This window comes from Pelodiscus sinensis, chromosome 19 (assembly GCF_049634645.1).
Source record: "Pelodiscus sinensis isolate JC-2024 chromosome 19, ASM4963464v1, whole genome shotgun sequence".
NCBI lineage: Eukaryota > Metazoa > Chordata > Testudines > Trionychidae > Pelodiscus > Pelodiscus sinensis.
Genome location: NC_134729.1, coordinates 1,499,331 through 1,526,210, shown reverse-complemented (window position 1 = coordinate 1,526,210; position 26,880 = coordinate 1,499,331). Strand labels below are relative to the sequence as shown.

Below are 26,880 nucleotides of genomic sequence, written 5' to 3'. Positions count from 1 at the left end.
GGCAAGTGCGGGTGCACCCCCACTTCCTTGAGGCCTTCCTTCGCCCCCCATTTCAGATGCACCCTGGCTACAGGCACCTTAAACGGGGACCCGTCTATGCCCTTCAGGGTCAGCTGCGCGTGGGGTAGTATCCGCTCCTGGGCCACTATGTCAGATCGGGCCAGAGTCACCTCCGCCCCCGTGTCCCAGAAGCCCGTCACCTTCCTACCATCCACCTCCAGGGGTATGAGGCACTCGCTCCGCAGGGGCCGTCCTGCCCCCACCCGGTACACGGAGAAATCCGCCTCCTGAGAATCAGACCTCCCAGGGGAGGTGCACTGAGCATCCTTCCCCTCTCTCTGAGCTGAGGTTTGCCTGCCAGCCCCTGCCTCTGGGGCAGCCTGCCCTTCCTCCCGCCCCAGCCAGTTAACCCTGGACAGTCCCCGGTCCTGGGACCTGGTGCACTGAGCCCCCTTGTGGCCTTTTTGCCCACAGCGATGGCAAGTTAGGCTTTGGGCTGTCTCTGTCCAGGCCCTGGCTGGTTCTCTGGGGCGCAGACGACCTGTTCCTTGGTCTCGCCCCGTAGTTGACTCCCTCCGTCGCTCAGCCGAGATCCGGTCTCTGCGCGGTTCCCTCTCTCTCCGGGACTCCCGTTCGCACCCGGACCGGCTCTCCGTGAACTCATCCGCCAGTCTCCCGGCCTCCTGGGGGTTCTCTGGTCTCCGGTCCTTGAGCCACAGCCTCAGTTTGGGTGGGCACGCTTCATAGAACTGCTCCATCATGACCAGCTTGAGCAGCTCCTCTGCGGTCTGGGCTCCAACTCCAGACACCCACTTGCGGCAGTATTGCGCCAGGCGGGAGGCCAGGTCCACATAGGTCTCCCGTGGCCCTTTCTGTACCCCCCGGAACTTCTTCCTGTATATCTCGGGGGTCAGCCCGAACTTGTGCAGCAGGGCCTCCTTGACTCGGTTGTAATCCCCTGGCTGTAGGTCCTCCAGCTGACTGAGCACTCCGGCCGCCTCCTGGCTCAGTGCGGGGATGAGCTCCTGCAGCCAGTCAGCTGGGGGAACCCGTTGCAGCCCACAGGCCCTCTCAAAGGAGCTGAGGAACCCGTCTATGTCACCCATGTCCTTCAATTGGGCCACCACGAGCCTCTCCAAGTGGCTGGCAGCCCTGGGACCTTGGGGCCCATCCGCACTTGGCGCAGCCGGTGCCCCGCCGGTTCTCCGCTCTGCCATGGCCAGCTCATGCTGTCGCTGCCTCTCTCGATCTTGGCGCTCCTTCTCTCGATCTTGGCGCTCCTTCTCTCGGTCCTGGTGGTCCCTCTCTCGGTCCTCTACTTCCAATTCCCTGATCCGCAGCTGGATCTCCAGGCGCCGCAGCTCCGCTGGGCTGGCCCCTGCCCTAGATGGGCTACGGCTTGCAGGCCTCCCGGGAGACGCTGTCTCATCTCTCCGTTGGGTTCCAGCGCTCCTCCCCCTCTCTGAGCCTGACACACTCTCAGGGGGGGTCTGGCTGCTTCCCCTGGGGACAAGATCCTGGCCCTGTGGCTGGTCATTCTCTTCCAGCTGGGTAATCAGCTGGGCCTTGGTTGCTTTCCGCACCGGCAAGCCCCTCTCTCTGCACAGCCCCACCAGCTCTGCCTTCAAGAGTCGGGCGTAGGCCATCTGCCCGCTGGGCCCCTCGGTGCAGACTCACCAGTCTAGTGCTGCAGCGCCCCACGATTCCCAGGAACCGCTTCGCTCTGTCTCCAGCACGCCTGGCTCCAGGGCTCTTGCTTCTACAGCGCCTTGTCGCTCACCGCTGGGAGCTCCATCCACGGGGTGCAGTGCATCCCGCTCCTGACACCAGTGTGACGGCGCGTTGGGGTCCCCCGTCTCCTGCACCCCGAAATGGCGCAAACAGACTGCACCAGCCAGTGGAATTGAGGGTGGTTTACTGCTCCTCCAGCACAGCGCAGCACAGATGTAATCTGGTCACAGGAACTGGGCTAGGATGCCTCAGGCCCCCTTGAGATGGGGGAGACTGGGCCCCTAAACTCCAGCTCCTCTCCCTAGGCTCTCCTCCATGCCCTCCGACAGCCAGCAACCAACTCCCTCACTTCCAGCCCTGCCCCCCAGCCAAGGCAGCATTCCACCTTCCTTTGTTCCTCTCCATGGGGGGTGTCTGGCCACTGGTTTGCATAGTGACTCATCCTGTTTTGCTGGGTCGTGGTACCCACAGCAGCCAGTGGGGGTTACCCCAGAGCCAGCAGCATAGAAACCAGCCAGGTACCCCCACTACGTCACACAGGCTCCGTAGCTACGTGGGCAAGAGTGTCGCCCTTTGATCAGCTGGGGGGGGGGTGGTTTTTCACACCCCCAACCCACGAAAGCATCAAGCCTCGGTGTGTCCCAGATTGAATCAGCGAGACTTCAAACCAGCGTCTCTTAGCAAACGCATGCGGTGGGGCGCTTAGCAGCTTTAGGAAGTTTAGCTCCCAGAGTTGTTTCTGGAAGACGCCGGGGGGGGGGGGGGGGGGTTCCTTTAAGGGTGAGGCTGGAGAAGTCAGAGCTGGAGTGAAAAGTCATCCCCGACCGGCGCTAGGGAGTTTTCCTCTTTTCTCGTTTTTCCATGCAAGCCCAGATCCCGGAAAGAACATCGGGTTGAAGCTCCCTGCAGAACTGTGAGTGCACGGCAGCGGGAACCCGGTGGCCAGGCAGCGTGTGACACGCTAGCCTGCTGTAGATGGACCCCCCCAAATTGCTGTGCACTGGAGATAAGACCCCCGATTAGCTGGTCATCGCATCGATTTGCCTTTGCACTGACATCTCAGCCGAGTCCGCTCGGATAGCCACGCAGATGGCGAGACGACGGTTCCCTCTAATCTTTTTTCCCACCTATGTGCGGAATAAATTGGTCACGGTGTACCCAGGCCGGTGCGGATGTGCACCACCCCTAGAAACAAAAGCCTAGCATTGGGGGGCTCTGCTAATCAGCTGGGTGGCACTGGAAGCGCTCCTGAAGTGGTGTTTGAGTGCCAAGTTCACAGGTTTTACTCATCCAAGTAGACTTATTCATAGTCCCAGAAACCGGATTTTCTGCATGAATAAGGGATAGTCCCCTATGTAAGAAACTGCCGGATCAAGCTCAAAGAAGAACTGAATTGCTGACAACACTCTGGCCTGATTTTCATCTGACTTACAGGTTGGGTCATCTTTTGCACCTGGGCAGATGTACCCCACTAGGGAGCCTGCTACTGAACCCTCTCTCTGCCTGAGCCGCCCAGAATACCAGTCGATTTTCCCAGCGGTTGCTTTTGCTCAAATTGTAGCAGCTCGGCCTTTTCAGCGCTGTCGGTTCCCAGTGCGCAGGGCAAGACAGCAGCCATGCCGTGGCGGCTCGAGAAGGATCCCGGATCACTTCTCCCTTCCCGCGTGCTGCCAGCCGCCTCACGGGCCCGCGTCGTGTTCGCTTGGCGCAGCTGCAAACGACCTCACAAGCAACGACGGAGAATCAAGCCCTCACGTTTACATGGTTTCCTGATGGGTGAAACGCAAGAAGCCAGATGGGTTATGTCTACACTATGAGTTTTCTCAGCGAAAAAAATGCTAATGAGACTCATTTGCATGAGTCGTGATCTCATTTGCATATTTTCTGCCGATCCGTTTTGGCGCTGGGGTTTTTGCGCAAAAACAAGCCACGTGGACGTTTTCTTTTTGCGCAGAAACCCCCTTTTCCCGCAAGATCCTTATGCCGCCGAAAAAGGAGGTTTACCCCAGCACCAAACGAAGCGCCAGAAAATATGCAAATGAGATCGCGACTCATGCAAATGAGTCCCTCATTAGTGTTTTTTTGGCCGAGAAAACTTGTAGTGTAGATGTAGCCATGTAGTTTAGCATCCAATCTCCACCCCCACATCCCTATGATTATGCTAATCACCTAGGCGACGTCTAGACTACAAGCTGCTTTCGGAAGAGAGGGTCTAGACTGCAAGCAGATTTTTCGAAAAAGCACCGTTTGCATTCAATAGCGCCTTTTTTCGAAAGAGTACTTTCGAAAAAAGGCGTTCATCCACGTAAAATGAGGTTGACCGCGATCGAAAAAGCTGCTGCGTTCTTTCGGTTTACTTTCGAAAGAACACGGATGCAGCCTAGACGCAGGTGGCGTTTTTTCAGAAAAAAAAGGCTGCTTTTTTCGAAAAAAAACCCCCAAACCTGTTGTCTAGACACACCCCTACTGAAATTTCTGAGGTTCTGAAAACTCCCAGGCCTGGGTCCTAAGCTGCCCTGTGGCCCTCCCTGGTTACCCCTCTGAATTTTGCAACAGACCTTGTGAGCCAAAGAACATTCCAGCTGGGGTGGAGACCGTTGCAAACAGAACACTCTCCCGGCCCACTTGAAAGGAGCTCCGCAAAACTTTCCATTCAGCACTTACGGCCGGGCGGGGACGGCGCGGCTGTCATTCATCAGAAAGGAATTCCAAGGGAAAGCCAGAGACAAAAGGCAGAGTTCAATGTGCAAGGAGCTGCAGCTACAGGTCTGCAGTGACTGATGATGACAAGACGGCCCCCACCCTAGCCGGCTGTCGAAATGCGGTGTTTGTGGAATGCATTAGGCACGCCGTATGAACGCAGGCAGAGGCCTGGTGTGGCATGGAGTCCGTGTGGTCGACACTTGGAGCTAGGGGGTCTGATTCCCTTCACTAGCATCCTGAAGCAAGCAGCATGCCTGCAGTGGGGGGGAGCAAACCCAGCTGGCCCCCCTCGGATATGCGCCTGGGGTACCCGGTGCGCTGTTTAGAACATGGTTGCTCAGAGAGCGCTAGAGGGGATAGACTCTAGGAGGCATGAGCAGCAAGACACGGGGGCTACGTCTAGACAGCAAGCCTCTTTCGAAAAAGAGCGTCGCGACGACAACCAGTACTTTTGAAAAGGCGAGCCGCTTTTTCGAAAGAGAGCCCCCAGGCAGTCTGGATGCGCTCTTTCGAAAAAGCACAGTTTGCATTACAGAGCCCTTTCGGAAAAAGGCGTTCCTCCTCGTAAAACGAGGTGTTCCGCGGTCGAAAAAACAGCCGCGGGCTTTCGATTTACTTTCAAAAGAACGCGGCAGCAGTCTAGACGCAGGGGGAGTTTTTTCACCAAAAGGCCACTTTTTTCGAAAAACCCCTGTAGTCTAGGCGCACCCGAGGAGTCGTTCTCCCGCGCCGCTCTGATTAGGCCTCGGTTGGAGTGCCGAGTCCAGTTCTAGCACATTGCAAGAGAGATGTGGAGAAACTGGAGAGGGTCCAGAGAAGAGCCATGAGAACGATGGAAGTTCTAGAGACATGATCAATGCGGGAGGACGGAAAGAACTGGGCTTGTTTCGTTTGGAAAAGAGAAGACGGAGAGGGGACGTGAGAGCAGCTTTCAAGTCCCTAAAAGGGAGTCACAAGGAGGAGGGAGAAAAATTGTTCTCCTTGGACAAGAAGCAATGGGCTTAAATTGCAGCAAAGGAGGTTCAGGTTGGACATTAGGAGAAATGTCAGGGGTGGTGAAGCCCTGGAATAAATTGCCTATGAAAAGCAGGTTGGACAGACACCTGTCAGGGATGGTCTAGACCAGTGTGTTTCTCAACCAGTGGTACAAATACCCTTAGGGTACTCGAGAGACGTCTGGGGCGTACGTCAACACAACTGAAATTTGGAGAAAACTGAATTTTTGTTTTAAGTTTTACAGCGTTTTATTATTTTCGTACTTCTTACACATAAAAATGTCATCACCTGCCCGGCTGCAATTAAGTTGTTTAAACAAATGTGTTGCAAGGGTAGAAAAAAATTGTGTGTGTCTGAAAGCTGTAGGTACTGGCGGTACTTATCTTTTTTTTTTTTTAAGGGGTACTTTATAAAAAAAAAAAAAAAAAAGGTTGAGAAACACTGGTCTAGCTGCTGCTTGGTCCTGCCGTGAGATCAGGGGACGGGACTTGATGCCCTCTCGCGATCCCTTCCTGTTCTAGGAGTCTATGATGCCTGTGCGCACCCCTTTGTGTAGACGTAACCTTAGTCCCAAGCCAACCATGAGACGGGAACAGAAACAGGCCCAATCCCACCCCCTCAAATGTTCTCCTACACGGGGGAAGCCTGAATTGGAACAGCTCTGGCCGTGCCGTTTTCTTCACCCCTCCTGCCCAGCCCTAGTGGAAGTGGGAAACCAGAGCTCTACCCCAATCCTGCAAGCAGTGTTCCCTCTAATTTTCCCCATGCATGTGTGGAATAAAGTTGTTCTATGCACCGAGGCAGGTGCGGATGTGCACCACCAGGAGTCACTCTCACATGCTGGTGGCTGTGGGCTGGTGGCTAATCACCCAGGTGGCATTTGAATCTCTCCTGGCCGGCCGCCCAGGCGCTCCGCTGAGAGGGAACACGGCCGGCGTGTGGCAGCGTGGTGCGCAGGGCCATTGTGCACCAGCAGGAGCGGGAGCGTCTGCAGCGGCAAGCGGGAGATCGCTGAGCCTCAGGACCAGCGTCAGAGCTGGGGGCTGCCCTCCGGGCCGAGGGGAAAGCCAGCAGCCCCTTCCCGGTCACGAATACACGGGGGTATCAAGGGGCACAGACACCCAGCGGTCGAGGGCTGTTTATGGCAGGGTCACCCGCCAGTCGATCGGGATCTCCCGGGAGATCTCGGCGCCTCTGGCAGGGGATCCCGACTGGTTTGGCTGGGAGGCTCTCAAGTGCCGGCACGTCACCCGGCCCTGCCCCCACTGCTGGGCATCTCCTGCCCTTTGCCTCAGAGCTGCCCCCTCCCCCTGCGAGCTGCCCAATTGCTGCGCAGGGCGGGGAGAGAGGGGAGGGGTTGTCATGTCAAGGTGCCCCCCTCCCACCCTGTATCCTGTCCCCGCAGAACGGATGTGGGGGGGGCAGGACTTGGGAGGGAGTTTGCTGCCTGCTTTGGGGAGTGGTGCAAGGCAAGGGCGGGGGTGAGCCTGCCTTAGCCCCACTCCCCCCCCCCACCCAGGAGCCACCTGAGGTCAGCAGGGCCCAGCTGGAGCCATCTCTGAACCCCTACCCCCGTCATGAACCCCCCCCTGCACCCCAAGCCGCTGCCCCAGGCCTGGGCCCCCTGGACCCAAACTCCCTTCCAGAGCCTGTACCCTGAATCTCCTGCACCCCAACTCCTTGCCCCAGGCTCCGCTCAGAGCCCCTCGCACCCCAAATCCCTGAGCCCAAGACCAGAGCCGGCCCCCCAGCCCTCTGTCCCTGCCTGGTGAAAGGGAGGTTGAATGGGGGAAGAGGGAGGACGGCGTGAGCAGGGGAGGGGCCTCGGAGAAGGGGCGGGAAGGGGGCGGGGTGTCGGAGAAGGGGCGGGAAGGGGGTGGGGCCTCGGAGAAGGGGCGGGAAGGGGGCGGGGCGTCGGGGAAGGGGCGGGAAGGAGGCGGGGCCAGGGCATTTGGGTCTGAGGTAGATCCTGGATTGCACTTGATCTCATGCTTACAAAGGTTGGGGGCCCCTGCTTTGTGGGGTCACCTTGCTGTCGCAGGCCCAGCGGCTCTCTGCGGCCTGGTGGTGAGTCTGGCTCTTCTGCTCAGGGTGCAGCAGCTTCCGTGCAAAGCGCCCGTCGTTCCTGGTTCACGCCCTGAGACACCAGCTAAACCCTGGAGGGGCGTCCTTCCCCCAGGGCCTCGGCAACTGGCAAAGGCGTCGGGGCGGGCCCCTGTGGAACAAGAGAGCCGTGTCTCGCAGCCGGCCTGCGGACTGAGAACACCCGAGGGTAACAGCTGGACCTCCCCAGTCCGGCACCCGAACGAGGGAGTTTGCCAGACCAGGAGCGGTTAATGAGGGCGGCCTCTCTTTCCAGGCTCCCTTCCTGCCACCCGCCCCTCTGCCACCAGCCCACTGGCCCCCCCACCTCTGCTCCCAGCCCTCTGCGCTCTCAGCCATCGGCCCTGCCCCAGATGGCTTCCCAGGCTCCAGCCCCACTTCTGCCAGACTCCCAGTCAGCCCCCACTTCCAGCCACCAGGGCTCTCTGGTCTAGCACCATCCGTGGGCCGCTGGACCACAGACATTGCCGGACCCCAGCGTCCCAGACCAAAGAGGTTCACGTCACCCCGCAGAGGCTACACTGAAGTCAACGGGGCTCTCTTACCCAGAGTAACTCCACTTCTCATAATGGAACGATGTCGGATTTACACCAGCAGAGGGGATGCTGAGTAGGCCAAATACTCGTTTCGAACCAGGCTCCGTGGGAAGAGTGAATTAGCCCAAGTAGGTCCGGCAGCGAAGCATTCTTGTTTCTACAGGGCCAGGAATGACTCATTCAGTAACATCCAAGCTGAGTAGTTTCTGTCTTCTTACAATCGGGCTCTCCCTTAGAATCATGGAGTTGGAAGAAAAGATGTAGGGAGATGCCCTCCCATGGTCAAGGATGAGATGTCGGCTACTTGGCCAAGATTGTTCAAAGACCACGAAAGGCATTAGAGGCCCCGTTTCTAATGACGTGCTATAGGGTTTGAGGGTAATTGTCCCTAAAGCCTGCAGCAGCCCAAAACTTAGTCACTTTCAGTGTGGCTTCGGTTCCTAAATCACTTAAAGTCCTCGGTTGGAAGGGACCCACACACCTTTCTTGGGAAGGTTTTGGGTCTCCCAAGCAGTACGCCAGCGGCTCTTCTGTGAGCGGAGCCTGGCATGAATTCTGTGCTTGCCAAAGAGCAATGTTGTCAGATCAATTTCTGGCTTTGCATTCATAGTCGGTTTCCGCACCATTTGACGAGGCTACGCTTAGGGGAACAGATCAGCAGAGGTGTTGACTCGAGTCCCACGACTCGAACTCGAGTCCAACTTACGTCGCCGAGGTGACTCGACGTGAGACTCGACTCGGCTTCATTGTTTGCGACTTGAGACTCGACTTGAGACTTGTTCATTTTGTTAAATCGACTTGGTGAGACAATTGTCCAAAAACGCCGATATTGATGGCTTGTACAAAAGTGACTGGACATTTTTTAAATTAAGACTTGAGACTCGACTTGGGACTTGACTCAAAAGTGACTTTAGGGACTTGAGTCTCGACAATGACGACTTGAAGACAACACTGCAAATCGGTAACAGAGGGTTTATTTTCATGAAACTTTTCAAAATTCTTTGGATTCCTTAAGCCTCTCAGAGCTGGAAATTTCTCCATGTTATCGGTTTTCTGGAAGGTTCCTGGAGAAGCAATCCTATTCCAGGTTCATCCTATTTTTCCGGCGCATCTTGGTTCCGTCTTTTTCCCCCCTTTGCTCACTGATTATGTCAGTGTTGAGGACTGTACTTGCTTTGGTGATTCGGTCTCTTTTCTGCATGGTTTTACGAGTGGTCCCATTCCAGGCACATCCCGTTTTCCTGGCACAACCCAACCCTGATGTTGCGTTAACGTAGGAGAAACGGAAACAGCACACTGAGTTTGGTGGTCCTAGCTCTACCGGTTAGGAGGAACTCTTGGACAAGCAGACAGACAGACGGACAAGCTCTCTGACGTTGTGAAGATTTAGAAATGTGTGCTCAAAAAAATATTGATCGAGAAAATTCATTGCAATGTCGCACACAGGATAGAAAAGGATTTCCTGGGTCGCTGACCCTAGTTCCTGACCATCCTAGAAAATCTAGTGGTGAACCTCATTCATAAACGTATCGTGCACCATCTTTCGTTAATCGAAACCCCTGCTTTTCTGGGCAAAAGTTGAGTTCCACTAACTCAGAATTTTTCAAAAAATTCCCAACCCCTTTGACTGATAACCTTTAACCCTCCATATTCCCATCGTATAAGCCGTCGTTCGTGGCTTCTCATTGGCTGGAGCCTGTGCCTTTGGGGATGGACAATATGGCCTTTGAAAACAGAGCAATCTAATACTTATTCCCAAAGTAAACTCAGAGGAAAAAATTAGGCCTGGTTCAAATTTTCCCATTTAAATATTTCTGGCTTGAAAATACTTGATGCAATGAGAATGTCCACCCAGACTAGAGCATTAGAATGTAAGACCAAAGGTCCCTCTAGCTCAGTGTCCTGTCTTCCCACAGTGGCCAATGCCAGAACAGGAAATCATTGTGTGATTCCCTCCTCTGTCACCCATTTCCAGCCCCTGACAAACTGAGGCCTGGGACACCATTGCTGCCCATCCTGGATGGACTTAACTTTCAAGAATTTCTCTCATTCTATCTTGAATTTCAGTTTTCCTAGAAAATTTTCACCCACCGCTGAACAGTTTGGGGGTTTCCAAAGACAGTGGCACCCTTCCTCAGACGTTTTGCTTCATTTTCACCCGTTTCCCCCCCAGATCTGGCCGGGAAATCATTCTTTTTTCATGACCTCTCACAAAATGTCGATAACACCGGCATTGCCCCACCAGCTCTTGGGAAAAAAAGAATCTGAAATGAAGCGACTGTTATTAGCCATGCAAGAGAAGATCAAAGCCAGGACCCTCGGGGGAAGGCAGATCGCTGTCAGAGGCCACACCCCGCCTGATCCAGGAACTCCATCGCGACCGCAGAGCTGGGTCAACAGCTCAACTCTTTACGGAGGAGAATGTGTCAGTCTCGCCTTAGCCGCTTCAGTGAGACTCCAACCTGGCTCCAGGGCAGGTCACGCCCACACACCAGCCTAGGATCAGTCCACCCCAGCAGGGATCACAACCCTCCTGCCGGAAAGGGAGGGCAGATCTTTTCACCCTTCAACTAGGGTTGCCAGATGGTTTAACCAAAAATACCGAACACCTGCCCCCACAACAACAAAAAAACCCCATGATTAAAACAGCATGGCCCCTTTAAGTGTGTGCAGAGTCAGAATAGGGATAGGAACAGGGGAGAGGTTGAGCACTAAGACCCAGGGAAGGCATTGCTTCCCCTTGGTCTTTAGGCTTTTTGTTGGCGACCATCTTGTTTTCTTGACCCAGCCAGAAGGCAGCTTCCCTGCAGAACCAGGTAAGCAGGGGAGCCGGGGGTGGGAGCCTGGGGGGGAGTGGGCCAGGGGCTGGGCCCAGTTGCTGAGTGTGTCGTAGGGTTGCCAGGTGTCCAGTATTTTCGCCTCCTAGTAGGGAAAAAACCACAGAAAATACCAGACATTTTAGGTGTCCAGTATTTTCTGGATTTTTTTCCGGACAGGAGGCGAAAATACTGGACTGTTCGGGTCAATACCGGACACCTGGCAACCCTACTTACAACCTCTCCCTGACTCCAGCCTTGAGATGGGGGCGCCATGGGGCCCGGGCCGCACAGATGGGGTGGGAGCTGGGCTGCAGCAGGGAGACGCGTCTTTCCCCTTCTTGCATTTCCTGCGGACACGAGGGAGAGAAGGGGTCAGGCACTCAAAGAGCGTGGCCTACGGTGGGCCGCCTTCAATGAGACAGCCCCTCTCTGGGCCTCCCGCACGGCTGCCTCTCACCATGGGCCCCCTCAGGGAGTCCCCTCCCTCTGCCCCCCAGGGCCTCCACTCCCGGAGGGGATCACGCAGCCCTGTTCTCCAGACCGGAGCGACTCTCGGCCAGCGTCCCACAGGCGGGCTCTAGAGCGTCTCCGCGGAGGCTCCAGCGTACGGCGGGTCTGCCTGGGATGGGCGGTCCGAGCCGCCCCGTCCATAGGACGAATCCGGGCGGCTGCCCCAGGTTCTGTGCTTCTGTGGGTCCCACGGGGGCCACCCCAACCGCCCTATGGACGGGAGGGACCCGGGGATTATAGGAGCCCGGCCCAGTGGTAGCAGGGTTCCCCCCACACACTCCCTACACAGGCAGTGGGGTGGTACAGGCTGCTGGGCCGCACTGGTCCCACCGCCCAAGTGGGGAGAGACCCCCAGTTGTCGCCACACCAGCCCCTTCCCCCCGGTAGTCCCTTGGGAAACATTGCTTGGAGGGAGGGGGCAAGGAGGGAGGGTCGGGGTTTAGGGAAAGGGTGGAGTCAAGGCCTGTGGCAGGGGGGTTGCCCCAGGCCTGGGGCACTGTGGGAGGTAGCCCTGTGCCCTCCCTTGGGACGGCTCTGCTGAGGCTCTAGAGGGAGAGACTCAGTGGGTCCTCTGGCAGCCAGTTCCAGCCGGGTCCTGTGGGTTCCTACCTGTCCCAGGTCCCATCCCAGCACCATTGGGTCCTGTGCCGGCCACGCCAGATCCTCTGGGACCCCCTGCCACTTGTCCCGGGGCACACGTGTGTCTGTGGGGGAGAGGGGGAGCCTCCATTGTATTTCCATCCCTCCCCCTCCCCCATTCTGCTGCCCCTGCTACTGAGTGGCGGGTTGGGGGAACAAGAAGTTGCGTGGGCCTCACACGATGCGTGAGTGGAGATTTCCAGAGATACGTCCGGGCGATTAAGCATCCAACATCCCTGGCAGGCCCCTGCGTTAATTCATCAGCGGCCCTCAAGAGATCTGGCTACTAAATTCCCTACTAAAGCAACGCCCTGTAAACTTCTCATTGGAGCTGGTGGATTTGGAATTTACCCTTAGCTCTGCCCCACAGCCAAGTTGTTGGCTGTGCTGTGTGATCACACACAATGGGTTGGAAGTATCCTCCACGGATCCTTTCTACAGTCAGCTGCATCACGTATGGACAGTGTTGTGCTCCCAAGAGACTGTCCTAATTCGGTTGCTTCTCCAATTGTCAGATTGGGGGGCATTAGGAGGAGTGTTGCCAGCAAATCTAGAGAAGTGATTATTCCTCTTTATTCGGCCCTGGGGAGGCCACGTCTGGAGTGTTGCGGCCAGTTCTGGGCCCCCCACTACAGAAAGGATGTGGACGCATTGGAGAGGGTCCAGCGGGAAATGATTCGGGGGCTGGAGCACATGACCGACGAGGAGAGGCTGAGGGATTTGGGTTTGTTCAGTCTGCAGAAGAGAAGAGTGAGGGGGGATTTGAGAGCAGCCTGCAACTCCCTGAAGGGGGGTTCCAAAGAGGCTGGAGAGAGGCTGTTCTCAGTGGGGGCAGGTGGCAGAACGAGGAGCAATGGGCTCAAGTTGCAGTGGGAGAGGTCTAGGTTGGAGATTAGGACAAACTATTTCCCTAGGCAGGTGGGGAAGCGCTGGGACAGGTTCCCTAGGGAGGGGGTGGAGTCTCCATCCCTAGAGGTGTTTAAGTCCCGGCTTGACCCAGCCCTGGCTCGGTTGATTGAGTTGGGGTTGGTCCTGCTTTGGGTAGAGGGTTGGACTTGTGACTCCTGAGGTCTCTGCCCACCCTGGGGTTCTCTAATGTCACCTCTTCCCGCTGTAATCCACCCGTGTTGACTGTGGCGGCACTGAACGTGACTCACGTTCCGCCAGCGTTTCCACTGGCTTTGGAGGGGGGCGTTGTAGGGGTTAGATTTGCCAGTAAACGCGATTGCAGGAAATCTTGCTCAACGTTTGGGAGGCGCTACCCCGCCCACCCCTCTTCCACCAAGTGCCACATCGGGGGAATGTTTGTTATTAATGTCCTGGCCAGGAGTCTGAAGACCTGAGCTCCCTTGTAGCTCTCCCGCAGGCTTTTATGTGAGACTTTGGGCAGGTCGTGGACTCTCTGGGCCTGCTCTGGAAAACAGGGCGGTAATGATTCTTCTTTTCTCCTGCTTTTAATCTCTTTCCACCGGGGCTACCTCCACGCTGCAGCTGGGAAGTTTAATTCCCAGCTTGGGTAGACACAGTATGCGAATGCACTAAAAAAGTCTGGACGGTCGTGCCAGAGTGGTTCTGGTTCTAGCTACCCAAGCACGTACGTCGGATCTCAGCTGGGATTGGACGTGGGCAGCTATCCCGCCCTGCTCTCCATTGTGCTGAAGCCAGATGGTTATTTTAGGGCACTGGCTGAACGGGGAATTATACCTCCCAGCTGTGTCTTAGACCAGGTCTATCTGAGGGAGAAAGTCAACCTAAGATATGCCACTCTAGCTCCGGGGAGGCAGAAGGGAGAAACTCTCTCATTGACTTCGCTTACTCCTTGAGACTCTGCGGAGTACTGGGATCGATGGGGGCACCATAGGCGGTTGATTGAGCAGGTCCTTACTAGACCCACTAAATCAAACCCCGGAAGATCGATCTCTGGAGCGTCGATCTCTGGGTAAGTATAGACAAGGCCTTAGACATGAGCTCGTCAAGGCAAGGACCGTCTCTTCCTAGGTGTTTATAGACTCCTAGTGCAAAGAGGACCTGTTCGCAGTTGAGGTACACCTAGTGTTGTGATAACACGTCCTTTGGGAGGAAAAACAGAGTGAAACAACAGATTTAAAAATGAGAAATGCTTTTTATTGGACATACAGTAGCAGACACCCGGCAGTCAAGGGGCTGTTGCCACGCGAGCAAAGAAGAAGAAACCAGTGTTGCAGTTTATACATCAAGAAAAGCAATCACCTTTCCACCGGATCACTCACCCACACACACACACACACCCACACACAAAGATGGAGCTGAAGATATTTTTCGTTGCCCGCATCTTAGGACACACCTTAGGGGCCAGACCTGATCTTATTACAGATTCAGGCAACTGCTTCCGCTAGTGAGAACACACTGATGTGTGATTTCCTGAGGCTGTCGTTTTCGCTTTCCGGTGAGCCGAATGAACGGGCTCACTCGGGGAAGGATTTCAGACCACCGTCTTCCCAGGCATGGAAATGGAAACCCCCCTTCCCATCCGCTGTAAGTGATGGCTTTTACTCGCGGCGGAGATCAGACCAGTCCCGATTCAGCAAAACACTCCAGGTTCTCTTGAAGTAAACGATTCCAATGGGAATTACAGTTAAAGCGCGGCTGAGCCGGGAATTCGGCCTGGCCTCTGTGCTTTTCCGAACCTCACCTGGGACGTGGATTGTGACGGAGGCTCAGGAAATGGAACGCTTTGGCCAACCACATGCCCGGTTCCCTCGGGGAGCCCTGGGCGGTGCGCAGGCCCCGGGGAAACAGGGAACGGCCAAGAGAGAAAGGGGCTGCGTAGCTATTTACACCACGGGTGTCGAGGGTGGCACTTGCATTCAGAAGGGGGGAGACGGGTTTTCATTCGCGCGGGGCGTGGCCGGGGGCCTCCTCTTTATTTCACGGACTTTTTGGTTGTCGTGGTCTTTGAGATGATCTTCATGCTGGAGCTGCTGCCTCCTCCGGAGCTCACGCCTCTCCCGCTCCCGCCGCTGAAGCTGCCGCCCCCGCCGCCGCTGCTGAGCCCGCTTTGGTAACTGTAGCCGCCGCCGCCGCCGCCGCCCAAGCTGAGGCCGGACCCGCCTCCCATGCTGTAGCCGCCGCCGCTCAAACTGAGGCCGGACCCGCCTCCCATGCTGTAGCCGCCGCCGCCGCCTCCCATGCTGTAGCCGCCGCCGCCGCCTCCCATGCCGTAGCCGCCGCCGCCGCCTCCCATGCCGTAGCCGCCGCCGCCTCCCATGCCGTAGCTGCCGCCGCCCATGGAAGTCGAGGAGCTGACCACAGCTGCAGGACAAGCAACACCACAACTTTGTTTCCAAAACTCAAACACGGGCCCGGCCCGGGTCCCAGAGCACCCACTGCTACTAGATCGAGAGCTGTGCTGGACACGCCAAGCAGCTCTGAGGGCTGGGAGGGGGGGTGGAACCGTGGTCTGGGCAGTGCTAAGGGATGATTCCCCTTCCATCGTAGGCCCCGCCTCTTCGACCCTAGGCCCCGCCCCTTCTGTCTGAGGCCCCGCCCCTTCCGGGTATAGAACCAACTCCCCCTACTCCTTGCCCTGGGGCCTGCGGGGTCTGCCAGCCCCCACGGCCCAGACAGCAGTTTCATTTGGAAAAAAAACCATGAAAACGTTGGGTCACTTACAGATGCTCACGGGTCCGACGCCCTCGCCTGCCAGCCTGTTAGGGAAGAGGGAGACCGGGAGGGAAAGGACGTAAGTGACGTGCTCAGCTCACAGGCAACCAATGACCAATACCAATGTATATTATGCCCCGCAGGGACCAGCGGGCTCATCGCGTCGGATCCCCTACATCTACATCCCCGCGGCTTACGTCACATAGGGTATGTCTACACTACCACCCTAGTCCGAACTAGGGTGTCAGTGTAGACATACCCATAGGGTCTCCTCCCTCCTTTCATCGTTTATGTGGCTTCTTTTTAGTGTCTACTAATTTCCGGGAAATCCCACCCCATGCAAGAAACTCTTCCAACATGAAAGAAACCACTTTTCTTTGCTCTCGAGAGCGCCTGCTGGAAGGTACCCTTTACTCTGCCCCTCTTTGTGTGTACGTCTACACTGCAATCAGGAGGTGCTTCTGCAGTGCATGTAGGCATAACCAAGGCAGCTTCGATCAACCAGCTCACCAAACCGAGCAGCAAAATCCCGGCATACAGGCTAGCTGTCTGACTCCTGTGTACATTGCATTGCACCGTTGCTGTGTGGACGTAACCCGAATAATACTATGTAAGGTTGCCCCCACCTGCTCTCCTCTCCTTCCAGCAGCTTGCGGTAGGTGGCGATCTCGATATCCAGGGCCAGCTTGACGTTCATCAGCTCCTGGTACTCCCGCAGCTGGCGGGCCAAGTCCGCCTTGGCCTTCTGCAGGGCGTCTTCCAGATCGGCCAGTTTCGCTCGGGCATCCTTCAGGGCCATTTCACCCCGCTCCTCTGCCTCAGAGATGGCCGTTTGCAGGTTGGCGCACTGCAACACAGAAAAATCATCGTGTTATTCAACGGGTGGCCCAAGCAGCAAAAACTCACACTGGGCCCGGCTGCCAGCTCCAGACCATGCAAATCCCGCGTGATCGTGAGATCACTGAGGGCAAATCTGAAGTCACTTCACTGAAAGGCAACGGGGATGAGTCCCTGTCTCCTGCGCGGGTGCAAATCAGGCCTCACCCGCTGGACGTCAATGGGCATGCTCCTCTTTTGCATGCACCAGGGGCAATGGGGAGTAACTTCCTCCAAGCGAATGGGAGTCGTTCCCCCTGGTGCTTACTGTCGTGTAAACCCGGACTCAGAATGGGCGTGACACTCCCTTCGCGGGCAGTGGTGTCAACCAGCCGCTGCTCCGTTGGAGGGAGTCGCACGAGGGGCCCCCAGATCCTGACTCAATCGCCGCGTGGCTGACGCATCGCCGCGGTTGTGCATTGCATCCTGGGCCGCGGGAAGAGATCTGGCCAAATCCTAAACAAGAGCCGCGCCAGAGGAGCCGAGAGGAAGGATGGGAGGCCGGATTTGCCCACCCCTGCAGTAGACCCAACTCCTCCTCTCTCCGCGAGGGCCTCAGCACCACACCGCAGGACAGCTGATGAAGTGGGTTTCACCCATGCGAGCTCAGGACATATTTGTTGGTGTCTAAGGCCATGTCTACACAGCCGCGATAGCGCGGAATAAAGAGCCCGTCTACTCAGTGAGCCCGTTATTTCGGAATCAACATAACGGGGCTCTGTACTCCGAGTCCTGCACCCCTCATGTGACGAGGGAAGGGAAGTCAGAGGAAAAGTGTCCTCATTCCCCCCAAAAAAGCTCCCCATCTACCTGCTTCTTCACGTTGTCGATTTCATTCCGCAGCCTCTGGATCATCCGGTTGATCTCAGAAATTTCCACCTTCGTGTTGCGCAGGTCGTCCCCGTGCCGGCCGGCCGTGAGCTGCAGCTCCTCGTACTAAATGTTCGGACAGAAGGGGGAGAACGCGCCGCCCGTTACTCGCTGCCGCGGTGGGGAATTGGGGAATAGCCGTTGAGACGGGGACGGAGTCCGACCTCTTCTACGGCAGAAGCCACCGCGGCGTCACGCACCCACAGCACGTGTGTGCAACCAGGCCGTGGGGGTCCGCCTAGCGTTAGCCATCACACAGTTTGGACCCCAACTGCGCTTTCACATCTTCTTAATATTGTGTGCCTCAGTTTCCCCACATTAAGACTGATATTTATCCCTCCCTGGGAAGTAGTTTGAGAGCTGCTGATGAAAATCTTGCTGTGTAGCTGCCTGCCGTGGGTCCAAGGAGTGAAAAAAGCCCAGGTGGTCACTGGCCCTCATCCCAGCTGCGACCCTGGGGACTCACCTTGCTCTGGTACCACGACTCAGCCTCAGTGCGGCTCCTGTTGGCGATGTCCTCGTACTGCGCCTTGACCTCCCGGATGATGCTGTCCAGGTCCAGGCTTCGGTTGTTGTCCATGGACAGGACGACGGAGGTATCGGAGACCTGCTGCTGCATCTGGTTCAGTTCCTGCATGGATCGCAAAGCCTCAGTCATCGGCACTGTACAGTAGCCGCTTTATTAGGTGTATTACGGTCCTGACTGCTACCGTAATGCACCTAATACATAATGTACCGCACCTGGCACACTGGGGTCCTTGCATGACTGTGGCATCTGGGTGCTACCGTAATACACCTAATAAATGCACAGTAGTGTGCTGGTCTGTGCTTGGAGCAGGGTCGTGCTACCGTAATACACCTAATAAATAAGCACCAGCACCACGTTGATTCTGGTCTGTGACTTGCAGCTCCTGCAGGCCTGCAGTGTGACGAGTAGCAATCTGTGTGGTAGGCCCAGACTTCAACCCCTGCCTCCAATGCTGGCTGAGGGGATTGCTACAGTAGTCTGTACTTCAGAGGCAGTATGGTGCAGTGGTTAAAGCGCTAGCCTAGGACACCTGAGGCATTGGAACTCGATGTGCAGGGAGTGTCGTGGCACCCCCAGGCTTGAAGAGATTTCCACTCTATGCAGGATTTACGGTTGTATCCCCCATTATAAAAATTGTTCCCTGCTCCCCACCCCGACCTGGGTTTCATTCTCTGCTCTGTGTGCCCTGAGGCGAATGCTTCATTTCTCGGTTTGCCAGTTTCCTGGCTGCGAAACCAGGGGGGTTAGCAGTTCTCTGCCCACCGGGGGGTGTGGAGGATCCTGACGCTGAAGAGTTTGAACCCTGTGAAAGGGGAGCATAATCCGCCCCCTTCCTTGACCCCTCTCTAAGCTTCGAACACGGGCGGGGGGGCGGAAGGGGGGCTGCTTACCGCGTTATAGATCATTTTCAGGAAATTGATTTCGTCCATCAGAGCGTCCGCTTTGGCCTGCAGCTCGACCTTGTTCATGTAGGAGCCGTCCACGTCCTAAAGGGGAGGCAGGAAAGCCAGGCGGGGCAGTGAGGCAGGGGGCAGAGGGGCAGCAGGGATGGGGAGGGGCATCTGGGTAGTTCTGGGCAGCTGGTGCCAGCCCTGTGCCCCGATGCTCCCCACCCAAGTGCCTGGCGGCTGGCAGGCAAGAGGGTCTCCAGCAGGGCCCGCAGTGGCTGGAAAGCAAGACTTGGCCAGGCTGGGGAATTCACCCAGCTCCCTGGCAGACAGCCCCCCACTTGTCTCTGCCCCAAAACACGCATGTCAGGAAAGCAGCCAGGTCCGGGGTGGGGGCAGAAAGAAACTCTCTCCCTCCGATATTTCCCTTGCTTCGAATCCTCTCTGTACCCCGGGTTCTGCCCCTTCTGGATCTCAGAGGGTGGGCTCCGTTTAGGGCGCACGAGGGCGGGGCTACTGGATTCCCCACGAGGCACCTCCACCCGCCGCTGTACTCCCCTAGCACAAGCACGCCCCTCCGCCCTGTCTCCCTCCGCCCGCAGGGGTTTCATGTCAAAGGCGAGCGGCGCCGCGCCAACTTCCTCTCGCCCACGAGCGATTGCTCCAGCTGCCGATGCCGGCGGGAGCTGTAATTCCCGGCAGGCCCCGGGGTTGGGGGCCCACGGCTCCCCGCAGCGTTGGTGGGGCCCGGCGGGTTGCGGGGCGCCTCTCGGAAGCGGGGCCACTCACCTTCTTGAGCACCACAAAGTCGTTCTCCGCGGCCGTGCGCCGGTTGATTTCGTCTTCATATCTGTGGGGAGAGAGGGGGGCAGGTTGGAGGGGCGGGCAGAAACCCTGCGGGAGGGGGCAGAGGAGGGGGCGAGGTGACCTCTCGAGGTCCCTCCTCAATCAGTGACACAGGCCACGTGTATTCCTAAACTTCAGGGACCGTGGGGAGGGGGTGAAACCCAAAGATCCCGACTGCCACTAAAAGTCAGAGCCCCTAGATCCAACCTGCACCTTTGAAAATCTGGCAACCGATCTCCCAGCTCCGCTAACGGGTCTCGTGGTCGCAGAATCCAGCGAGCAGAGTGACTCACCGGCGCGTTCCCCCTCCGCCCACGAGGCAAACGCTCCGGCGCGCAGGAGGCCCTACGTGAATCGGGGCACCTGGCGAGGCTGCAAACTTCCTGCCGGACTGGGATGGAATCGCCTACGATCTACCTTTCCAAGTGGCGTGCGCTCCTAGCCCCCTTGGGAGCGGTGCAAAATGTGACCTCCGTTCCCCGTCTTTACCAAGGGGTTCGCACACTGCCCCCCATCCCCCACTTCGTAGGAGTGTTATAGACACCGTCACAACTGTGCCTGCTCGACACGGCGCTGTCGCGGTACCAGTGATTTCCTTGCGGAGAGAAGGGGTCTGCCTGCGAGAACCAGGGCAGAGTTGGGAGCTCTCGCGTCCTTAAACGCTAGCCCCAGCTATACGGACAACAGGTTACCCACCCAACACCGGGTTAGCCTTAGACACTCTTACTAGCCCCAGCTGAACCCTAGAATCCTAGCACACTAGAACTGGAAGGGACCTTGAAAGGTCACCGAGTCCAGTCCCCCATCCTCATGGCCGGACCCAGCACCATCTACACCATCCCTGGCAGGCGTCTGTCCGACCTGCTCTTAGATATCTCCAGGGATGGAGATTCCACAACCTCCCTGGGCAATTTAATTACCCTGCCAGTGAAGAAGTTTTTCCCAATGTCCAACCTCAACCTCCTTTAGAACATAAGAACGGCCACACGGGGTCAGACCAAAGGTCCATCCAGCCCAGTAGCCTGTCTGCCCACAGTGGCCAGCACCAGGTGCCCCAGAGGGAGTGAATTGAACAGGCAACGATCAAGCCATCTCTCTTCCTGCCATCCATCTCCACCCTCTGACAAACAGACTAGGGACACCATTCCTTACCCATCCTGGCTAATAGCCATTAATGGACTTAACCTCCATCAATCTATCTAGCTCTTTTTTAAACCCTGTTATAGTCCTAGCCTTCACAACCTCCTCAGGCAAGGAGTTCCACAGGTTGACTATGCGCTGTGTGAAGAACTTCCCTTAAGGGGGGATATGATAGAGGTCTATAAAATCATGAGTGGTGTGGAGAGGGCTGATAAAGAAAAGTTATTTATTAGTTCCCATAATAGAACAACTAGAGGACACCAAGGCTGTGTCCAGACTCCATGCCTCCGTCGACGGAGGCATGTAGATTAGCCAGCTCGGAAGAGGGAAATGAAGCCGCGATTAAAATAATCGCGGCTTCATTTAAATTTAAATGGCCGCCCCGATCTGCCGATCAGCTGTTTGTCGGCAGATCGGGAGAGTCTGGACGCGATGCCCCGACAAAGAAGCCTTTCTTCATCGACACAGGTAAGCCTCGTGAAACCAGGTTTACCTGTGTCGATGAAGAAAGGCTTCTTTGTCGGGGCATCGCGTCCAGACTCTCCCGATCTGCCGACAAACAGCTGATCGGCAGATCGGGGCGGCCATTTAAATTTAAATGAAGCCGCGATTATTTTAATCGCGGCTTCATTTCCCTCTTCCGAGCTGGCTAATCTACATGCCTCCGTCGACGGAGGCATGGAGTCTGGACACAGCCCAAATGAAATTAATGGGTAGCAGGTTTAAAACTAATAAAAGAAAGTTCTTCACACAGCGTGTAGTCAACCTGTGGAACTCCTTGCCAGAGGAGGCTGTGAAGGCTAGGACTATAACAGAGTTTAAAGAGAAGCTGGATAAATTCATGGAGGTTAGGTCCATAAAAGGCTATTAGCCAGGGGATAGAAATGGTGTCCTTGGCCTCTGTTTGTCAGAGGCTGGAGAGGGATGGCAGGAGACAAATCGCTTGATCATTGTCTTCGGTCCACCCTCTCTGGGGCACCTGGTGCTGGCCACTGTGGGCAGACAGGATACTGGGCTAGATGGACCTTTGGTCTGACCCAGTACGGCCGTTCTTATGTTCTTATGTTCTTATTTTGTTTTAAACCTGCTGCCCATTCATTTCATTTGGTGTCCCCTAGTTCTTATATTATGGGAACAAGTAAATAACTTTTCCTTATGCACTTTCTCCACACTACTTTGTTGCAATGTAAGCGCATTGGTCCTTGTCCAATAGAGCTATCAAGTTAAGCGTGTGGATAAGTTCTTTGCAGGATCAGGGCCCGTTATCAAGCAGCACTAATTACGCTAGAGGCAGTGATTATATCATCAAGTAGCCTGATGGACCCACTGCACAGTTTATTCCAAGAGCTTTTAGCTGGAGTTTCTTTTAAGCAGCCCAGCCTGCTACAACAAGGCTTGTATGAAAATTCATGGTTGGGGGGTAAATCCAATAGGCATAGTGGGTCATGGCGAGAGCGAGAAAGGAAGCGTTATCCAGGTGCCCGGGAACATGCAAATGAAGCCCGGGATATTTAAATCCCGGGCTTCATTTGCAAGTTCGAATGACTACATTAGCCATCCTAGTCCGAACTAGGGTGGCTAGTGTAGACATACCCTAAGGGTCACCAAATGAAATGAATAGGATGCAGGTTTAAAACAAACCAAAGGGAGTATTTCTTCATGCAATGCACAGACAACCTGTGGAACTCCTTACCACAGGATGTTGCAAAAACCAGGACTTTCACAGGGTTCCAAAAAGAGCTAGATACATTCATGGAAGATAGATCCATGAATGGCTGTTAGTCAGGATGGGTAGGAATGGTGTTCCTGGCCTCTGTTTGTCAGAAGCTGGGAGTGGATGACATGGGAGGAAGCCATAGATAGATTAGAAAGAGGACAAGATCTGTTTCCTATCCAGTATTTCTATCCAACAAGAAGGACAGTGGGTTGAATGATACAGTGCATGTTTTGGAATGTATATGACTCTATAAGGCACTTAAAAAGTGACTGAAATATACAAATATAAGAAACGCAAAGGCATACCAGATGCCCCTTCATGCCATACCCCCATTGCAACGTTCTGTGCAGATCCCTAACCACACACCCAGCTTAACATTTCAGATCCTCCAGTGTAATTTATCTCCGCTCTGCACTCGGCACGTCTGGGTCCCTCCCCTGCCCCGCAGGGTGCAGGAGCGAGGGCCGTCTTGTAAATAAGAGCGACGGCAATTTAGATATTGGCCGAAATCTTCCAAGGTGCCTAAGTCCCACTGGAAGCCGATTGGATTTAGGCGCCTACGTCAGGGTCTCGTTTGCAACATCAAACGTCACCGCGACGAAACGCGGCGTGCCAGGTTGCATTTTGCAAGTGGGCCTGATGTGCCTAAGCCACTTGGGCGGGTCGGATGCCGTGCTCGGTTATGCGCGGGTAATTCCGCAGCGTTCAAGGGAGTTAGCGCCAGATGCGCCGAGGCCTGACCCTAGCTCTGCGCATGTCTGTGCCTGGGCTTTTCCCGCCTCGCACGAGCCTGGATTTCGAAGCCTTGCTCCTTACTTGTTCTTGAAGTCCTCCACGAGGTCCTGCATGTTCCGCAGCTCGGAGTCCAGCCGTCCTTTCTCTCCCAGCAGGCCGTCAAGCTGCTTCCTGAGGTTGTTAATGTAGGCCTCAAAAAGAGGGTCCAGTTTCTTCTGGACAGTTATCTGGCCCTGCTCTTGAAGCAGAGACCACTTGGTCTCCAAGACTTTGTTCTGTTGCTCCAAGAATCGGACCTGGGGAGGGAACAACCCAGAGAAACATGGTGAAACTCCTTCCAAGTAGACACAAAAGCACTGGTGAGAAGAAGAGCGATCAGTTGGCACAGAGAGAGAGAAAGAGAGAGATGCCAGTAAGGAGGATGTGGTGGGTACTAGAAAACCAGGGGCTAGATTTGCAGTAGCATTTAAGCACCGAATGCCCAGTGGCAATTTGCCAAAGAACCTAAGGAAGTTAGGCACCCCTCTTCTTTGGAGACTTGCAACTCCCTGACTTTAGGTGCCCCCTTAGCATTGAAAATCCGGCCTCAGATCCACCACGGCTTTAATTCCACGTGACTCCTGTCGAGTCCACGGAGCCCTCGGACTGACACGGGTGGAGGGTTTCTTATCAAGTGAAAGGGGGGGAAGGCCTTTACAAAGTCGTTTATTATCCCCCGGCGTGTCTCTAAGAAGTGGAAATTTAGGGGGGGAATCCTCGTTCTTAGCGGTTTCTCCTAAGACAAGGAATCCGCCACCTGGGGGTAAATCTGGGTGAATACCGAAATCGCCCACGCGACACGTGCTTACGGAACGGTCCCGGTCCACGTGGTTTGACCGTCGTGGCAACTCACCTTGTCGATGAAGGAGGCAAATTTGTTGTTGAGGGTCTTGATCTGCTCCCTCTCGTGCACTTTCACTTTCTGGACCTCCGGGTCGATCTCCAGGTTGAGGGGCGCCAGGAGGCTCGGGTTGATGGTCACTTCGTGGATGCCGCCGGGTGGACACACGGGAAAGCCGGGACCGCCCCGTCCGCCGAACCCGGGGCCGGCACCCCAGCCAAAGCCAGCACCACCACCACCACCACCAGCACCCATCCCGTACCCGCCTCCACCGAGACCAAAGCCGCTGCCCGCTCCGCCACCGAAACTGTAGCCGCTGCCGCCGCCGCCGCCGCCACCATAGCCGCTCCGGAAACCTCCGCCGCCCACGCCGTAGGAAACTCTTTTGCTCCCGCCTAGACTATAGAGGCTCCTGCTGCCGAAGCCGCCGCCGCCGCCACCGCCGCCACCTCCATAACCGCCGGCCCGTCCTCCGCCGACACGAGAGACCGACACGGAGCTGAAGCTGCTCCTGCCGCCGCCGCCGAAGCCTCCGACCCCCGCGGAACCGGAGCTAAAGTTCCTGATGCCACCGGAGGTGGATTTCCTCATGGAGAGTTGACTCATGGCGGCCTCGTTCGACGGCGCCCGAGAAGACGGGGGAGCAAAAGGCAGGCGGAGCGGGAGAACGAGCAGGCAGCGAAGGAGATGAGACCCCTCTGAGGGGAGATCTGGGCGCCTCCTCTTTTATGGGCCTGCCGTCCTTGGCACGGGATGCAGGCGCAGTGCCGGGCTTGACGTACCTTGCAGCGACTTGTCTCGTCAAACACACCTCGGCAGCCGCCCGGAGCGGGGGAAAAAAATGCATTGTTTGTAGGCAAGAAAGTAACGGGGTGAGCTCACTCGCCCTTTCGCAGCCGGGCGGCTTTTTTTTTTTTTTTAATTAAGCCTGACGGAGGGGTGTTGGGTTGTTGTTTTTTTTAATTACGCCTGATGGTGGGCCTGATTCTGAACCCCTGACTCATGAGATTTGGCAGGCGGCGGCGATTCGGGTCTGTCAGGGCTCGTCGCTGGAGACAGCCCTATCGCAGGGCGAGCCGCGGGAGGAGACCACACCAGCTGCTCCGCGGGGCTGAGCAATGCAGCTGGCGTTAGGAGAGATTCCCCCGCTCAAGTCTTTGCAGGCCTGAGAGCCCGTTTGGGACGTTGCAAAGAGGCAGCAAGTCCGTCGTGCAAAGCACGCTGCGCACAGCCTGCCGAGAAATCGGCCTCTCAAAGACACCACTAACGCCCGTTAGAGCCATAACAGCACTGGTTGTGTGTGTGTGTGTACAACACTGGTGGGTGTGGGTCTGAACAGCACCGGTATGTGTGTTTTTGTGAACAGCAGTGATAGGTGTGTGAACAACACTGGTGTGTATCTGTGTGTGTGAGAACAGCACTGTGTGTGCGTGTGTGCGTGTGTGTGTGTGTGTGTGTGTGTGTGAGAGAGAGAGAGAGAGAGAACAGCACTGTGTGTGTGTGTGTGTGTGTGTGTGTGTGTGTGTGTGTGAACAACACTGGTGGGTGTGGGTGTGAACAGCACCGGTATGTGAGTTTTTGTGAACAGCAGTGGTGGGTGTGTGAACAACACTGGTGTGTATCCTGTGTGTGTGTGAACAGCACTGGGACGTGTGTGTGTGTGAACAGCACTGTGTGTGTACGTATGTGTGAACACCAGTGTGTGTGTGTGTGTGTGTGTGTGAGAACAACACTGGTGGGTGTGGGTGTGAACAGCACTGGTGTGTGTGTTTTTGTGAACAGCAGTGGTGGGTGTGTGAACAACACTGGTGTGTAGCCTGTGTGTGTGTGAACAGCACTGGTGTGTATCTGTGTGTGTGTGTGTGTGTGTGTGTGTGTGTGTGTGAACAGCATTGGTGTGTGGGTGGGTGTGAACAGTCTGTGTCTGTGTGTGGAGATTTTCCAAGTCTCCTTGGGAGTTTTGCTGGCCCACTCTTGACCATGTTCGTGGAGCCAGGTGCACAAATCCTCTAGGCAACTTTGAAAATCTCAGCCGAACACTTTTTTTACATTTATTTTTAATGCATCTGGGTTTGGGCAAACGGAGCAGCAGAGGAAAGTTGAACCAGCGTCCAACGATGAAAACAGCACGTGGTTCTGCGGCACTGTTGCCCTGGTCTACACCGGGGAGTTATTTTGAAATAACACGCGGAGCATCCCTGCTACCAAGCCTGCTATTTTGAAATAACGGGCTGGTTAGTTCGAAGTCTGTACTCCTGCTCTCCTCAGGGCGCGTCTACACAGCCCCCTTAGCTCGAAATAAGCTACGCGATTTGAGCGATGCAAATTGCGTCGCTCAGTTCGAGTTCATTTCGAAACAGCGTATTGCGTCATTCGGCGCACTCGACACAGCGTCAAATTTCAAAATAAAGCACAATTCTGAAACGTCCCTTGCTCCTTGTGGAATGAGGTTCACAGGGATGTCGGAATAGCAAGCCTGGCCTCTTTCGAAACAACGGGCTTGTTTCAAAGACACGGAATCGCTATTTCGGGATACCCGAAGTATCCTGAAATAGCGCCACAGTGCAGACATACCCACAGGGAATAACGTGAATTCTGCTATAGTTATTTCGAACTAGCGGTCGTGTGGACGCTCTGCCGCTGCTGTTTCAAAAGAGCTATTCCCCGGAGTCATTCAAACTAACTACTCCCCAGTGCTTCGTGGTGCTCTAAGTCGAAGTA

At 55.8% G+C, this 26,880-nt stretch overlaps 1 protein-coding gene across 1 annotated transcript; it reads right to left on the bottom strand.

Annotated features, from left to right (window-relative positions):
* Window positions 1-14,139: 14,139 nt before the first annotated feature.
* LOC106731992 (keratin, type II cytoskeletal 5-like) lies at window positions 14,140-24,871 on the bottom strand. Its single transcript, XM_075901667.1, has 9 exons — window positions 24,172-24,871; window positions 23,361-23,575; window positions 19,631-19,691; window positions 18,845-18,940; window positions 17,892-18,056; window positions 17,366-17,491; window positions 16,306-16,526; window positions 15,689-15,723; window positions 14,140-15,328 (listed from the first exon to the last, which is right to left on the bottom strand). Exons 1-9 carry the CDS (start codon window positions 24,763-24,765, stop codon window positions 14,940-14,942), a joined length of 1,902 nt encoding a protein of 633 aa, XP_075757782.1. The 5' UTR covers window positions 24,766-24,871; the 3' UTR covers window positions 14,140-14,939.
* Window positions 24,872-26,880: the final 2,009 nt, after the last annotated feature.

What these genes read in the sequence shown, in the direction of transcription:
- LOC106731992 (XM_075901667.1), bottom strand. Translation starts at nt 24,765, where the DNA reads ATGAGTCAACTCTCCATGAGGAAATCCACCTCCGGTGGCATCAGGAAC. An exon ending in ACTTTGTGGTGCTCAAGAAG is followed by an intron (nt 18,941 to 19,630) that starts GTGAGTGGCCCC and finishes CCTCCCCTTTAG; the next exon opens with GACGTGGACGGCTCCTACAT. An exon ending in AGTCGTGGTACCAGAGCAAG is followed by an intron (nt 17,492 to 17,891) that starts GTGAGTCCCCAG and finishes CCGAACATTTAG; the next exon opens with TACGAGGAGCTGCAGCTCAC.